The 16,105-nt window shown below is 42.7% G+C and overlaps 1 protein-coding gene across 1 annotated transcript in view; it reads left to right on the top strand.

Annotated features, from left to right (window-relative positions):
• Positions 1-12,772, top strand: part of LOC117386890 (inactive ubiquitin carboxyl-terminal hydrolase 54-like) — a 67,157-nt gene extending 54,385 nt beyond the window's left edge. The window contains exons 18-22 of the mRNA XM_055229844.1: positions 163-310; positions 6,667-7,322; positions 9,413-9,531; positions 10,182-10,313; positions 12,614-12,772. Of these exons, the coding sequence (XP_055085819.1) occupies positions 163-310; positions 6,667-7,322; positions 9,413-9,531; positions 10,182-10,313; positions 12,614-12,700 (1,142 nt within the window). The 3' untranslated portion in view covers positions 12,701-12,772. The remainder of the gene's footprint in view (positions 1-162; positions 311-6,666; positions 7,323-9,412; positions 9,532-10,181; positions 10,314-12,613) is intronic.
• Positions 12,773-16,105: the final 3,333 nt, after the last annotated feature.

Below are 16,105 nucleotides of genomic sequence, written 5' to 3'. Positions count from 1 at the left end.
CTCACAGACAACTCAGATTTTTACTAATCTGTACTTAAACGCAGAGCATGACCCCGACATAACCACGTTTATTTCTCTTTTTCTTTTTAATATATCTGTTTATCCTCTTCTCACTCTTCCTGTCTTCTCTCTCCTCCGTTCTTTCGACGTTAACGCCCCCAGCCGTGCTCAGACCCCTGCATGAGGCTAACGCTCATAGTGGATTGGCAGTAGCTGCGTGCATGAGGAGCAGTGGCGGTCCAATCAAACGCAGGCAGGATCAGGAGGCGGGACGGGAGACAGGAAGCGCCCGTCCACAGTGTCCTCGCAGGTACCCGAATACTGTCCCTCCTATTTTTGTCCCATGTAAGTGTAACCCACAGCGCAACCCATACTTTGTGATGTCACGGGCGCACACCAGGACCCGCCCCCCGAGGGTCCCGCCCCCTTGTGGGTCCCTCCCCCTTGTGGGTCCCTCGGGTGCTGGCTGTCCAAAAGTACCACCCATATCTGTGTGTTTACCTGTGGCTGCTTCAAACGCTGTTGTTTTGTGCTGTTTGCTCACACATACGCAGTCAGAAAAGCTATACAAGGAATTTTTTTTTTTTTTTTTTTTTTTTTTAATTCATGCTTTTCAGAATGGGGATAAAGTAGGGCCGTTGCCATAGCGATTAATGATTTAAAACTGAATATTATGTTTTGAATGTGGGGGGGAAAAAATCCTCAAAATGTTGCATATAACAGGAGCTGATGAACAAAACCAAATTATAATTAATAAACTTAACCTGCTGCTCCACGAACTTGAATATTACAATTATAGTTTGACAATACAATTAATAATAATAATAATAATAATATCACACTAGGATCAGATATCGGCCCTGATATTGATTTTTTTATTTTATTTCATATATCGAATATCAAGATATTGGTTCAGTCTTTCTCATCCGTCTTTCCTCCTCTTTCTCTCTCCTTTCTTTCTTTCTCCTCCCTCCCCTCCCTTCTTTCTCTCTCCTCCTTCCCTCTCTTCTCCTTCTTTCTTTCTCTCCCTTTCTCCTCCCTCTTTCCTCCTCTTTCTCTCTCCTCCCTCCCTCTCTCCTCCTCTCTATTGCTAAATTTTTTCACCTCTTCTCTTGCTCCTGTCCCTGAGACACTTAAAGCCAAAGTATCAGTATCCGAACTGAAAAAGCTGGATCGGTGCATCTCTATTGTTTACATGACTTTTCCAGTATCGATACTTGTTGATTTGAGTCTCTGGTTTCAATACTAGTTTTAGTATGTACATATTTACACGTTTGTGACAGCCCTGATCCGCTGTGACCTTCAACGTGTGAAAGTCTCTGGGGATAAACCGAGTGTTGAGTTTTAATGAGTTTCATGATCAGATCATTAAAATGACACAGTGACGATATTTTGTCACATTCGGCTCTTTTCTCTCAGGGTTTAAGGCTCTGAGTCACTTTTCTTTTAAACTCATCACAAAGACCATTAAAGTTGCTCTGTGTAACTTTTCTGGTGTGAGGGTTCACCACCTGCTTGTTTCCATATTACTCCTTTACCTGGAATGTTCCACAGACTGGTATTAAATGTGTACGTCCATCGCAACAAGCCGTTCACAGCAAGTGCAACACATCACCTGTAACTGAACAAATACAAGATGGATGAGTTTAATGTTGTGCTGTGGAACATTCCGGGCAATGCAGTAACATCTCCATGGAGTCAAGCAAGTGGCGGTGCCTTCTGACGGTCAGAGCGACCATGTCCGCTGTAAAGTCATGTCTGAGGTTTTTGCTGCTAAAATCACTAAATCCTGACAGATCAGGCAGTGAACAGGGAGATGCTAATGCTAATGCTAACTTCTAAAATGTTAAATGTAACATAACACAGTTAAAATTTGTTCTAAGGATGACCGAGTTATTTTTAGGTGAAGATTATTTCAGTCAGTGGCATATTTAAATATTTATTAGGCTCTTGAAATTAGCATTAGCCCCGACACACAAAGCTGTCCCTTTGTAAACACAACAGTGTCGTCTGGTGAAGTTTTAACATTGACCTGCAGCTCCCTGTGCACTGTCTGACCTCTGACCCCTGATCCACCTGCAGCTCCCTGTGCACTGTCTGACCTCTGACCCCCCCTCAGCTCCCTGTCCATTGTCTGCTCTGTCAGGATTTAGTGATTTTAACATGACTCAACAAAAACCTCAGACACATTACAGCGGAAATGATCGACTGTGTTTCTGACAGAACGAGTTTATTTTATAATTTAAATAATAAAAGTATTTAATTAAACTAAACTTTTACTTTTTACTCACTAAATGCAAGAAACTCCCTCAAAACTGAACTCTGCTGGTTTAGGCAGAACAAACAATCATTTAGAAAACATTAGCATTAGCGCATTAGCACATTAGCAAACATATGTGGCTCTGCTAGCTCTAAATCTCTATGTGGCTGTTTCATTTTTGTGTTTCACTTTTGAGAGCGGCTCTGTTTCTGTGTCTGATGTTTTGTCTTTGAGCTTTTTGTCCATGTATGACACCGTAGTTTGTCTCTGTGGCTCGTCCGTGGCTCGTGTGTGGCTCGTCCGTGGCTCGTGTGTGGTGTGGGGTTGCGATGGTCAAAGTCCAGTCGTGTTCTGTGTTGTGTGAGGGGGATGGAAGATGGAAAGAACAAGAGATCGAAAGGAGGAGGGAAAGAAAAATAGTTTGATGCATAGAGACAAAATAAAGAATGAAAGAAAGACAGAAAAATTAGAGATATGGAAAAAAATGCAGAAAGGTAGATAGAATGAGAGAAAGAGAAAGTTAGACATGGAGTTAGAATTCCAGGGATAAATAGTTATAAAACAAAGATAGATGGAGAACAAAAGAGATACAAAGGAGGAAAGATGGATAGAAAAGACAGAAATAGAGACAGAAAGATGAATAGAAAGAAAGTTGGAAAGAGGGTGTCTGTGTCAGCAGAGGAGAAGAAGTGCTGAGCTGAAAGAGCAAACAGAACATATCTGTCATCTGTCTGTGTGCGGAGTCACCAGAGAAAAAGAGAGGGAGGAGAGAGGGACAGACAGGGAGAGATGAAGGGAGAGGGGGAGACAGACAGAGAGAGAGGGCAAGACAGAGAGAGGGGGAGACAAAGAGAGAGACACAGAGGCAAAGAGAGAGGGGGAGACGGACAGAGATGGGGAGACAGGGGGAGAGGCAGAGACAAAGAGCGAGGGAGAAAAACAGACGCAGAGACAAAGAGAGGGGGAGACAGAGAGACGGGGAGACAGGCGGAGACAGAAACAAAGAGAGGGGGAGACGGAGAGAGACACAGAGCGAGGGGGAAATGGAGAGACACAGAGACAAAGAGAGAGGGGGAGACAGAGAGATGCAGAGACAAAGAGAGGGGGAGACAGGCAGAGACAGAGAGACACAGAGACAAAGAGAGAGGGGGAGACAGAGAGAGATGCAGATACAAAGAGAGAGGGGGAGACAGGCAGAGACAGAGAGAGGGGAGACAGAGAGAGAGACAGAGAGACACAGAGACAAAGAGAGGGGGAGACAGGCAGAGACAGAGAGAGGGGGAGACAGAGAGAGAGATGCAGAGACGGAGAGGGGGAGACAGGCAGAGATAGAGAGAGAGGCAGAGACAAAGAGAGGGGGGAAACAGACAAGGAGAGAGGGGGAGACAAAGCAAGAGGGGGAGACAGAGACAAAGAGAGAGGGGGAGACAGAGAGATAGACGCCCATAAAAACAATGACCTGTCCCCACACAGTAATACAAACATGAGTGAGTGTGTGTTAGAACAGTCTCATCAGAACAAACTCAAACATCAGATTTACTTCACTTTATCGTCCTGTTAGCTTAACCGTGTGTTAGCTTAACCGTGTGTTAGCTTAACCGTGTGTTAGCTTAACCGTGTGTTAGCTTAACCGTGTGTTAGCTTAACCGTGTGTTAGCTTAACCGTGTGTTAGCTTAACCGTGTGTTAATTTGATTTAATTCCAAAAATAGCACACTGAGCTAACCTCCCTGACACATGCATTTATCAAACCTCTTAATAAATATATGAAACTTTATGAGCTCGAAATAATTATCCAAACACGAACGACTATAATTAAAAAACAGTTGGACTAAAAAGAGAAAATGAGAAGGGTGAAGGTGATCGTCCTCAAAATGTCCACCGTATCTGAGCGCGGCTGTTTCACTGTGACGTGACCTTTAAAGCTCATATTTCACAAAACTGACTCTTGTAGCTTTAATCCATGTTATAATCTTGTTACCTCCTCAAAAACAGACCTGGAGTTGTGTTTTGTTTCATTCACACATGTTTGAGTAACACTTTATTATTAGTCTGTTACATCTCCAAAGCTCAAAATGCTCTGTTCCACCTTGTGATGTCATGAAGTGGTAATAGACTCTTTTCAGTTTGAGAGAAGAACTCCGCCTAAATGTGCAGGGTTTGTGTGTGTGAAACAAAACACAACTCCAGGTCTGGAAAATAAAGAACAAACGAAAGACAGAAATAAATACAGAAACAGAACGATAGATGGAAAGAAAGATAATAGAAAATAATAAATGGATAGAGATAGACAGAACAGTATATAGAGAAAGATGAAACAGAAAAAATAGGGATATAAAAAAGAATGAATGAAAGAGATAGAAAGAAATGCAAAAAGATGGAAAGAATGATGGATGGACATAAAGGTAGACAGAATGATAGAATAGATGGACTTTGTATTGGTTATTAAGGTTTTTCTAGAGCAGTGAAGAGTAAAGCTAAAAATGTCAGTTCACGCTAAAATAAACTACCACTTCATGACATCACAAGGTGGAACAGAGCGTTTTGAGCTTTGGAGATGTAGACAGACTAATAATAAAGTGTTACTCAAACATGTGAATGAAACAAAACACAACTCCAGGTCTGTTTTTGAGGAGGTAAGAGCATTAGAACACGACTTAACGCTCACATGACTCAGTTGTGCGTAACACAGGGATAATGGCTGACGTGGCGGCCGCTAAAACAGCCCCTGACTCGCGCTCCTGCTCCGGTCCCAGTCGGATCTGACCACAGCTGTTCTAAGCTCCACCCCCCTCGCCGTGTGACCGTCCCAGGCGTCGTCGTTGTGCAGAGCGGAGGTGGTAAAGCTGCTCGCTCAGCCTCTTTTACTACCTCCCTCCTCTCCTCTATTGATCAACACGAGCTCTGATTTATAGCCTGCTGCTGCAAGGCCTGCTGGGTAATTACTAAGGCTTGAAAGAGACAGGAGAGTTCACATGGGGGATGGAGGGGGGGGGGGCTGGATGGCGAATCAAAACCTGAGTGCGTAAAATAAAAAATAAATCGCAGTGAACAATGTGTGGAGCGACCCAAATGTATCTGTAATCATGGGAATTAGCACCGTTGCCGTAGAAATTAGCGATTTAAAACAAAATACAAGATTTTTTTTGAATGATGGAAAGTACTCAAAATAGCGCCTATAAACAAGAAGCTGAATTGGAAAATAATTTAAAAATGGGATTTCAGATGACATCACAACATGTAATATGGGATCAGGAAAAAAAAAATGTTATTAATATGTAGAATTTGGTTCTACATATTACTAGCCTTGGTTCGGTTCTGGTTAGATCGGGTTCTAGTCCTGATATAATTCTGTTTTGGTCCCGTTTTGGCTCCGTTTTGGTCCTCTTTTGGCCCTGTTTTGGCCTCATTTTGGCCCTGTTTTGGCCTCATTTTGGCCCTGTTTTGGCCTCATTTTGGCCCTGTTTTGGTCCTCTTTTGGCCCTGTCTTGGCCTCATTTTGGCCCTGTCTTGGCCTCATTTTGGCCCTGTTTTGGTCCTCTTTTGTCCCTGTTTTGTTCCTGTTTTGGCCCAGTGTTAGTCCTGGTCTAGTCCAAGTTTAGCCCGCATGTTAATGTGGGATTTGTGCGACTATTAATGCAAACTCCTATAAAAAAATAAAAAAAATCCCATGTAATGTATAGGAAAAAAATCATGACATTCTACATATATCTAAAATCCGACCATTAGTTACTACAGTTTTATAAACTTTCTATATCACAACAAAAATCTGCAGATGAACAATGGTCATTTCAACTTGCCCAGCTTCATTAAACAGAATATCTCTAATATATACAATGTTGTTGTCATCTCAAACCCAGCGATTGGTGCCTTTCGGGTATAACAAAACCCTCAAACTCTCTATATCACAAAAATCATATGAACAACACCATTTGTCTGTTACATCACACAGAAGCAGTGAATGTTGTGATTCCATCTGAAAAACAGGATGAGTTGGGATTTGTGTGAAGTGACTTTGCTTGTGTATTTGCAGCATGGGCCCATAGTCATTGTACTGAGGCGCTAGCTTGCAAAAGGCTACATAAAGTGCGCTAGCTTGCATAAGGCTACATAAAGTGCGCTAGCTTGCATAAGGCTACATAAAGTTCGCTAGCTTGCAAAAGGCTACATAAAGTGCGCTAGCTTGCATAATGCTACATAAAGAGCGCTAGCTGCTGTTTTTTTGCTTGTACATCCTTGGCTTCCTTTGACCTTCCTCCAATGCAGTAACTCACCTGACGTCAGTGGGATTTTTCTTTCCTTGTGCTGACTGACAACCCCTCCCCATCTCTCTTTCTCTCTCTCTCTCCTCCCCTTCCCTCCTTTTTTCTTTTTTTTCTATCTTGCGTTTGTATGTGTCTTTCATAGTGAACAACCTGGCCCGGTCCAAGTACTGCTGACGCCCAATCAGGACGAAGAAGAGGCCCAGGGATCGGCGAATCAGGACGCAACATTCACCTCGGACCCGCCCCCTCCTCCTCCTCCCCCACCACCCTATCGCCCTCCTTTTTATGCCAGCCACCCCTGCTCCCCTCAGGCTGGCTGCGCTGGGGGAGTTCTGGGGGAGGGAGGAGATCCAGGGACAGGGGTGAGGTTGGGTGAGTTGCTCCAGGCCGGAGGGGTGAGCGTGCGGCCTCTGGGGAAACACTTGGCCATCTCTCTCCCCTCCCTCCCCCTTCGCCTTTGGGATACGACTCCGCAGACCCGGCCCCCAGCGCCCCCGCCCCCCGTAGAAACACCCAGACCGCAGTCAAATCCAATGTGGCAGCCGCCGCGCCCGCACTCCCCCACGCGGCACTGGTCGTCGTGGAGTTTGGACCGTCCCGATGCCGTGGTAACGCCGTACGACACGCCCCCGGATCGCTGTCACTCCATTCGGTCCTCGCAGTCGCTCGTCTACAGCTGTCAGTCCTCCCCCGCGCACTACAGCTCCCAGCATGCACCTGGGCAGGCACACGGCGAGGAAGCGGAGCTAACAGAACTGGACTCGCTGTACCAGGCCAGTCTGCAGGCTGGGAGGACAGGTACAGTCCCACTACAGACTACTACAACTTAAGTATTTCACTAGTTTACCCGGTAACAGAACTGTAGACTGTATGGTAAAGTGGTTGATCAATATTATCATAGCAAACAAAGAGCCAATCCAGATCCAGGCTGTTGAAGGTAACACTTCTTCCCTCCCGCACCGCTGGTTCAGGGGGAGCGGGCGCTTAGCAACACTGTCACTCAAACCTGTTGCTAACGCTAGCGGGAAAGAAGGCGTCTGATTTGTCTGTTATTAATGTTTATATCTTGATTTACAGACATAATAGCGAAATTAAAAAAACAGGATCATGTAGAGCGAGTTAATACGAACATTTTTAGACCAAAATGACGAGTCAGTGGAGCCGGAAGTGCGCCCATGATCACTTCCTGTTTGGAACGTGGCAGCTAGCAGGTTAGCTATGTCCATTTATGTATACAGTCTATGGGCACAATTGATGAAAATAAATGTAATAATGCGTTATATAATATTAGTTATTCCTAAAGTACGGGGCCACTTAAGACTAGAGAGAGTTACATCGATATATCGATATGTGGCCTTTTTAGCGTATGGGATATCGGCCTTAAATCTTCAGCACAGGCCGATGTTTAGTTTTGGTCGATCTGCTGCGTAAAAAACCACACAGCTTTAAATTAACACTTTAATACAGAGAGACAGCTGCACAAACGTGACACAGCTCTTGTATAGGACTGAGGTGAGTTTGGAGTGAATTTAAACAATAGAATTTGGGGAAAATCATCAAAATCGGCTCAAAAATATCAGCAGATCTTATCGGTCATAGGTTTCTCTGGATACTAATCGACTTCGGCCATGACTGATTTCTGCTTAAGAACTTTCGAACTTCCTTCTGTGGTTTCAGTGGTGAAAAATGTGCACCTTTGCCATAGAAATAAACCATAAATGTATCTTTAGAAAGGTAAAAGTCCTCAAAATGGCGCCTATAAACAGAAAGCTGAAAGCCATAAATATATTTGTCCTTCGTCAAGTGGCATTTCTTTTTAAATTTATGATTATTACTGAAAATAAACAGGTTTATAATAATTTCTAGCGGCAGCCTACACGCACATATATGTTCCATGTAATGTTCCGCAGTATAGCTTTAAACGTATCTATCTTGCATTCATTATTAAGAAGAAAAGCATACATTCTTACTCTGAGTGGGGTGACATCTCCACAGAACTCACTCGTGACTCGGTCTCGTAGCGTTGCGTGCTCATCTCCCCTAGACGTGAAAAGTCACATAGTACAGCTTTAATTTAGACTAGAATGAACTTAATTTTAGCTAATTAAAAACATTTCTACATAATTGATTAAAGTCTATAGGAAACACCAAAGTTCTCAAATGTAAAATTATGTGACTCACTGTTTACTGAGCGCCCCCTGGAGACGGCGCCCCCTTGTGTTTCTCTTCATGAACTCGCTGAACTTTGTAATGAATTCTTGGCTCAGTTTCCAAAGATAAGTGAGACTCGGGTGATTTCAGATGGAGCCTACGTCTGCATCGGCTCAAATGGAACAAGTGTGAAAAACTGCCTCTTGCATTTCCATATTTCATTCAGTCGGTGTGATTAATAACTCGAGGGGTGGGCCACACTGGAATTATTCTGTCAAAAAAGAAAAAAAAACACTTTGAAGGGCATTTAAAGGGGTGGAATTATGCAAAATGGACTTTTAGAACTTTCTCCCATGTTCCAACGCTGTTCCCTCATCAAAAATATGCCTGCAGAGGTTTTACACATCATCCATGCGTGTTTGAGTAATCTAGCGATCTCTTCTGGGCCTTACAGTGAGCAGTCCGAGTCTGTACAAAGCTCCCATGCTCCCACACGCTCCATAAATACACAAAAACATGATTCAAATCTACACAGCAACTTGACAAACCTGATGTGATGTGCAGTCGTTTCATTTGTGGGATACAGCTGATTGTGCTGTGATAGCGCTCTGAAGGGGGAGTGACTTAGCACAGAGAGCAAAGGGAGGGGAGACTCAGAGCGCCAAAAATGAAAGTGAAAGTTATAAAACATGTTAATATGTTGTTGTAGTAGTAAATACCCCCTTTGTGTGTCGCAGTGTGCAGTCCATCAGAGAGGCTGATTTCTCGAGTGGGGGGCCCGGCTCGTTCAAAGACCCCAAACGCAGACATGGAGAGGACCATGTACTGCACCGGCACCCCCACCTACCTCAACAAGGTACTCACACCTGAACACCCCCACCTACCTCAACAAGGTACTCACACCTGAACACCCCCACCTACCTCAACAAGGTACAACTCCACTGAAGTAACTGAAGTAACTGCACACATGTACTGAGAGTACTCTTCAAAACCCTCTTTCATTTGGTGGCTCTCTCGCATTCTCTTCTCCTCCTCCCTTCCCTGCCCCTCTTTCCTTCTCTCTCCCACACTTCCCCCTCTTTCCCCCTACACCCCTTCTCTTCCCCCTCACCTTCCTCTCTCCCTCTTCCTCCCTCTCTCATGCCCCTTTCCCTCCACTACTCATGTTCCTCTCTCCCCCACTTCCCCTCTCTCTCTCATCCCCCTCCCTCTCTCACCCCCCCTCACAACCCTGTCATCCTCCTCTCTCGCTTATCCCTCTCTCTCATTCCCCTCTTCCCCTCACTCTCTCTCATCCTTCTCATGTTGTGCTACTCATCAGTTCTCAAGTCTATACTTTTGATTGACAGCTGTTTCTCCCTCTCATCTTCCGCTCATCCCTCTCTCTCCTCCTCTTCCCTCTCATCCTCCTTTCTCCCCTTCTACCCCTCTTTCATCCTTCTCTCATCCCTCTTGTCAGTTCTCAGGTCCATATTTTTGATTGACAGCTCTGTTTCTCCCTCTCAGCCAATGGTGTTTCGAGATCGGGCGTTGGGGGCGGGGCCTGAGGACAGTGAGAGCCTGCGGAGAATCGGACGCAGCCTGAGCGGGACAGTGGTCTCTTCCCGGCGTCACAGACTCACCGCCACACGCAGCTTTGTGAGTGTTTACTACCCCCCGGTGGAGGAGAGTGTGAAGTGCACTTAGATGAACACAGAACTAGAACTTTCCACACAAACGGGTTTGAATGTTTAGGATGTGGGTTTTTTTTTGTTTGTTTTTTTCAGGATATGTGTTTTAAATTTCAGAACGTGTTTTTTTATTTTCAGAATGTGTTTTTGAATGTTCAGGACGTGTTTTTGAACATTCAAGCCGTCTTTTGAATTTTCAGAACGTGTTTTTGAATGTTCAGGACATGTTTTGGAACATTTAGGATGATGGAGGTGGACTTTTGAAATGTAAATGTTTTTATCAGCACATAATACACCCCAGATACAAGAGGACCCAAAAAGTCTTGATTTCTTAGTGAGAGAATGTTTATAATTCAATAGATAAATAGATTTACTTTTAGTTCCTCTCTGTATCTGACCCAAACTGCACTCACAACACTACACCTGCAGGGGGCGCTCATGCAAAAAAAAACTACTCTAATACAGAAAAAGTACAAAGAAACAACATTCATATAAAGATTTGTGAATTAGGAGTTTTTTAGTTTGTGGCACAGTGTTTAGTGAGTTAAGTTTTTTCTTCACATATTTCCATGTTTCTTACTCGACATTCGTCTAATATTTAAGTGTCATTATTTGCACTTTACCCATTTTCTCCCTGTGCTTTTCTCTCCTGCTGTCTGTCCATCTGCTCCCTCCTTTACTGTCTCCTCCCTCCTTCACTCTCTTCTCCTTCCTTCTCTTTCTCCTCACTTCTTCACTGTCATCTCCTTCCTCCTTTGCTGTATCCTTCCTTCTTTTCCTGACTTCTTAGCTCTTTTCTCACTCTCTAATTCACTCTTTTCTCCCCTCCCTTACTCTCTACTTCCTCCCTCCTTTGCTGTCTCCTCCCTCCTCCCTTCTCTGCCTCCTTCACTGTTTTCTCACTGTCTTCTTGGCCCTCTCCTCCCTCCTTCACTCTTTCCTCCCCTCCTTCACTCCCACCTCCCTGTCTCCTCTCCTTAAGGTCAAGCAGGCTGATGTCAGTGCCTCGTCTTGCCCGCTCCCTCTGCTCTGAGCTCAAAAAAATCCCACCAACATCTCACCTTCTTCACCTTTACCTCCTCTTCATCACCACTTCACTCCTCCTCTTCACAGGTAAACGATAGAAAAACAGAAAATATTCAAAATGCTAAAACGGCTCCGTCCTACTCTCAGATTTGAATATTCATAGGTAGAATTTGGAGATGTAGGTAATTAGTGAAGTGATGTGCAGTAGTTTGATTAACGCTGACTGTGTTGTGTTTGCTCTCTGTGCTAAATCACTCCTGCTTCAGAGCGCAAAGCGAGGGGAGACTCAGAGCGCCAAAAACAAAAGTGAAACTTATAAAACATGTTAATACTGTGTTTTCAAAACAATAAAAGGAAACATGGTGATCTAAATATGTGAGTGTTACAGTTAATACCCCATAGAAGTAAAATACCCCTCTTTAATACCCCATAGAAGCCAAATACCTCCTCTTTAATGCCTCATAGAAGTCAAATACCTCCTCAATACCCCATAGAAATAAAATACCCCTCTTTAATACCCCATAGAAGCCAAATACCTCCTCTTTAATGCCTCATAGAAATAAAATACCCCTCTTTAATACCTCATAGAAGTAAATACCCCCTAGAAATAAAATACCCCCTAGAAGTCAAATACCTCCTCTTTAATACCCCATCAAAGTAAAATACCCCCTAGAAGTCAAATACCTCCTCTTTAATACCCCATCAAAGTAAAATACCCCATAGAAGTCACATTAGTTCTTAAACTCATCCAGGACAAATACAGACACATTTTAGCTCAGTCCTGTTGCATTGGTAAAGTATTTTCTGGAAAACATAATCAAAATAATGTAAAAAATGCTGTGATATTCATGTTTATCAGTCTCCTCCTCCCTTATCCACGTGCTTTGCTTTTTAGATCACACCAGCCAAAAGACGGGCATTTAACATGGAGCTAATGCTAAACTAGGCTAAGCTCCTATTTGCAAAGAGCCACTTCCTGATTTGTAATCCCTGCTCTGAACTAAAAGTGAAATGTTACAGATCTGGCAGATGTCAAAGCTGTGGAAAAACAGCAGCATATGTCCAGCAGATATGCCACTGCCTGATCTGCACAGGACGTGTCTTTTTACTGTCAAACCAATGTAAATAAGTACAAGTTTGTTTGCCGACAGTGCACTGTTTGAGCCTGTATACTTTTGTGATGAACAGTCTTTTTAAAAGTCTTCTATTACAAAAAAATCTCTTTCTCTCTGTGTGCTGCAGGAGGTGACGGGCAGCACGGGGAGCTTCTGGCTTTGTCTCACTGGAGTCAAACTGTCCTCAGACCAGAGTCCTGCGCTGTTCCACTGATGTACTCCAGATGCCCCGCAGACTCTCCCCTCTCCTCTGCCCTCTGCTGGTGGGACTGTCCTCTCAACAACACCATGGCCCTATCCCAACACAGGACGTCCCAGACAGCGCCACAAACGTCAGCCACTAGTCCAAAGCAAAGTGTTGGAACTACAAATATTTTTCCCAACATTTCTTAATTCCTAAAATCCATATTTGCATCCTAATCTCTGATACCATCTCTCTTTCTCATTTTTTTATAATTATGCTGCTATGTTTTTTGCAAATCTTGTCCCGATGATCATTTCAGTATGACCACAATGTTTTGACTGCACATGATCCACTCCCTCACTTCTCCCACCTTCATAAATCGATTACTTCAGTGAATCTAATTGTGTCTATTTTTAATACTCAATCTGTCCATTTAGTAGTATATTTTTTATCATAGACCTTTGCTGTAATTACTTCAATCTGCCACTAGTGGTCAGTGCACTTTACTACTACTACTACTACTACACTATTACTTACAGTATTTTCTGGACTATGTCGCACCAGCCAAAAAAATGCATAATAATGAAGAAAAAAACATTTTTGGGGGGAAATTTTGGGGAATATTTTACAAAATCCAAGACCAAGAACAGATATTTTATCTTTAAAGGCAAGTCATAATAACAATAAAATAGAGAGGCTGAATAGCAGTAGAGCACACTAAGATAACACATAGATGACAAATTGAGTATGTGTCTGGTATGTTTACATAAGATATCAATAGTTAATCAGATAACTAATAAACTCAAACTCAGCGGAATATGATTTTCTTTTAGGGGGCATTTTTGTTCAGTCTTTCACAGATGTCTTTTAAATTACCATAATGTTGTAATTTTAAATCTTCAGTGGTACGGGAGTAGTAGATACTGGTGCAAAAGCCTAGAATGCCCTCGTGCAGTTGTCAGTGAGACGATAACGAAGATGTGATTTTAATAATTTCACATATAAGTCGCATCTGAGTATAAGTCACACCCCCGGACAAACTATGAAAAAAGTGACACTTATAGTCTGGAAAATACGGGACTTACTTCCTAACACCTTCATAAATGCTACTTCAGTGAATGCAATTTGTTTTCAGAAAATGTCTGTTTTAATATCCATTTTGTCCATTCATTGTTATCATAGACCTTCGCTGTAGTTACTCTAATTTACCACTAGTTGTCAGTGCACCTCACTACATTACTTCCTAATTTTTTATTTTCCTTTTTGCCTCTCACAATTCCCAATTCTTAATCTAATTTAATTTAAGATCTTGTAGTTACCACACTTTGCCTGTAGGGGCCAGTGCACCTGCTGAACACACACACACACACACATGCACGCTCACACGCACACCTGCTTTAGCCCCTCCCCCTTTGTCCCCAATACTCTGTCTATGCAGTCACCCCTCTTAAACGTCCCAGGACTGTTGCTCTCTCTCCCCCCGGAGGGTCACAAACACGGTGGGCGTGTCCTGGACCTGTCCCCGCCCCTCATTGGACCCTCAGCTAAAAGGGGGGAGGGCCCTTAAGTAGCCACGCCTCTTCCTCTTCTCTCTTCACGGGCATTTCCTATTGGACGCACACGTAGCTGAACTGTTTCAAGATGGACAGCCATATTTTTGAGAATTTATTTCAAATTTTGGGATTTTTTTTTCGTGTGCGCGCAAAGTTAAACCCGCCCAAGAACTGAACTGTCTCAACTGTACAGAAACTCATGTATGAAACGTGTATGTTAATAATAAGACCTAATGGAATGTTGTTAATTACTGAATATTGCTAAACTTTAAAGTGGTACTTCCTCATGTCTGCATTTCAAATAGGAGTGGAGTACACTTCACAAGTGTCTAGCCGGAGTCTCCTTTCCTTGTTCCCTTGTTCCTTGTCACTACCCAATGTGCACATGCTAACATACAAATACAGCTAATATTGACTGATCTGTTCTACACTTTCAGTACAGTTAAAGGTGCTGTATCTGATTTTTACATCTTAAACATATAAAAAAAACAGGACTAGTTCATTTTAAACTGTTTGCAGTGGTTCGAATTTACTCCTCATTTACCTTATGCATTCAAAGCATCCTCATTACTCAGAGTGATGAGTTTATAAGCTCTTTTCATGATAATGCTAACAACAACTAGCATGGTAACTTCCTTCCAGACTTCCTGATTATTGGACAATAAAACACTTATCTGTACTGGGGCAAGACATATTTGGCTCAAGTAATTGGAAAAAAATGGGTACAAACCATTTAAAAATGAGACTAAAATTGCTAATGCTAAAATTATGAAATAAATACATGCTAACGCTAACAAACCTGAACAAACTGACCAGTTGGCTTACACAAAAACCTCAGATTAAGATGTAATTTCTTTTGGAGCTACAGCAGGTCCAATCTTATCAACAAACACATTGTTAAACCATTTCAAGTGAGTGAAACAATACAGAGACTGTCAAGCTAACAGGCTAGCATGACTGACACAAATCGTGTATGCTAGGTGACGCAAATTGGGCAGTGACATTCCCTTTTCCTTACCAACTGCTCGCCGAATCTACTCGACAGCTCTCCCGTTTCTATTGGGAGATTATAAAGAGCTTCCTTGGTTTTTCTCTAGTTTCTATATTTGATCAGATTTGTGTTGCATTATGGGAGAGCAAAGCGTCGTCATGGTGAGCGAATGTAGTTTTTATTTTATTTATTTATATCGGCTTTAGACGACTCAAGTGCGCTTTGCAAAAAAACGAGGCTCGAGATTGAAGTGCACTTTTTCGAAAGCGGTGGCATTGAGAATTAGTTTGGAGTTTCCGAGTGGATCAGAGCAGAGACTTGTGGGTAGGAAAAAAACTCTACCAGCTTATCTCACTCTGCTAACGCTGATGCTAATTAATACTAAAATTAATATCAAAATTAGTTACTCATTTCAACACGTATAATTTAAAAATAATTGTAGTACTGTATTGTAACAACTCTAGTCAGGGGCGGCGCCAGTGGGGGGCTCGAGGGGGACTTTAGGGGGCTAGAGGGGGCCCCAGCCTCTTAGAATGGCCAGTGCTCCCTCATAGCTCCCCTAAAGACTTATGCCCTATTTTAGCACATCTAATCTTGACAAAAATGTTCAAATGGCGACTGCAGAGTGTTCAAAAAAAGACAAAAACAAAAGATCTATCTTGTGTTTATTCAGTGTAATATGAGCAGGGTTGTTGCTCCGCAGATCTGACCTGTAATTTGGCACGTCTTCTTGTAGATACGCTACCAGTCAAAAGTTCATTCAGTGTTTTTTTAATTTTTTTTTTTTTTTACTACTTCTTACCTGTTATATACACACAGAAAACATCAAATATATGACGTAACAAATATGGAAATATGTGTGTAGTTTTTCCCTTTACTACATAATATTAC

Source organism: Periophthalmus magnuspinnatus, chromosome 19 (genome assembly GCF_009829125.3).
Source record: "Periophthalmus magnuspinnatus isolate fPerMag1 chromosome 19, fPerMag1.2.pri, whole genome shotgun sequence".
In the NCBI taxonomy this organism is placed as follows: domain Eukaryota; kingdom Metazoa; phylum Chordata; class Actinopteri; order Gobiiformes; family Gobiidae; genus Periophthalmus; species Periophthalmus magnuspinnatus.
This window is presented reverse-complemented; position numbering and strand designations above follow the sequence as displayed.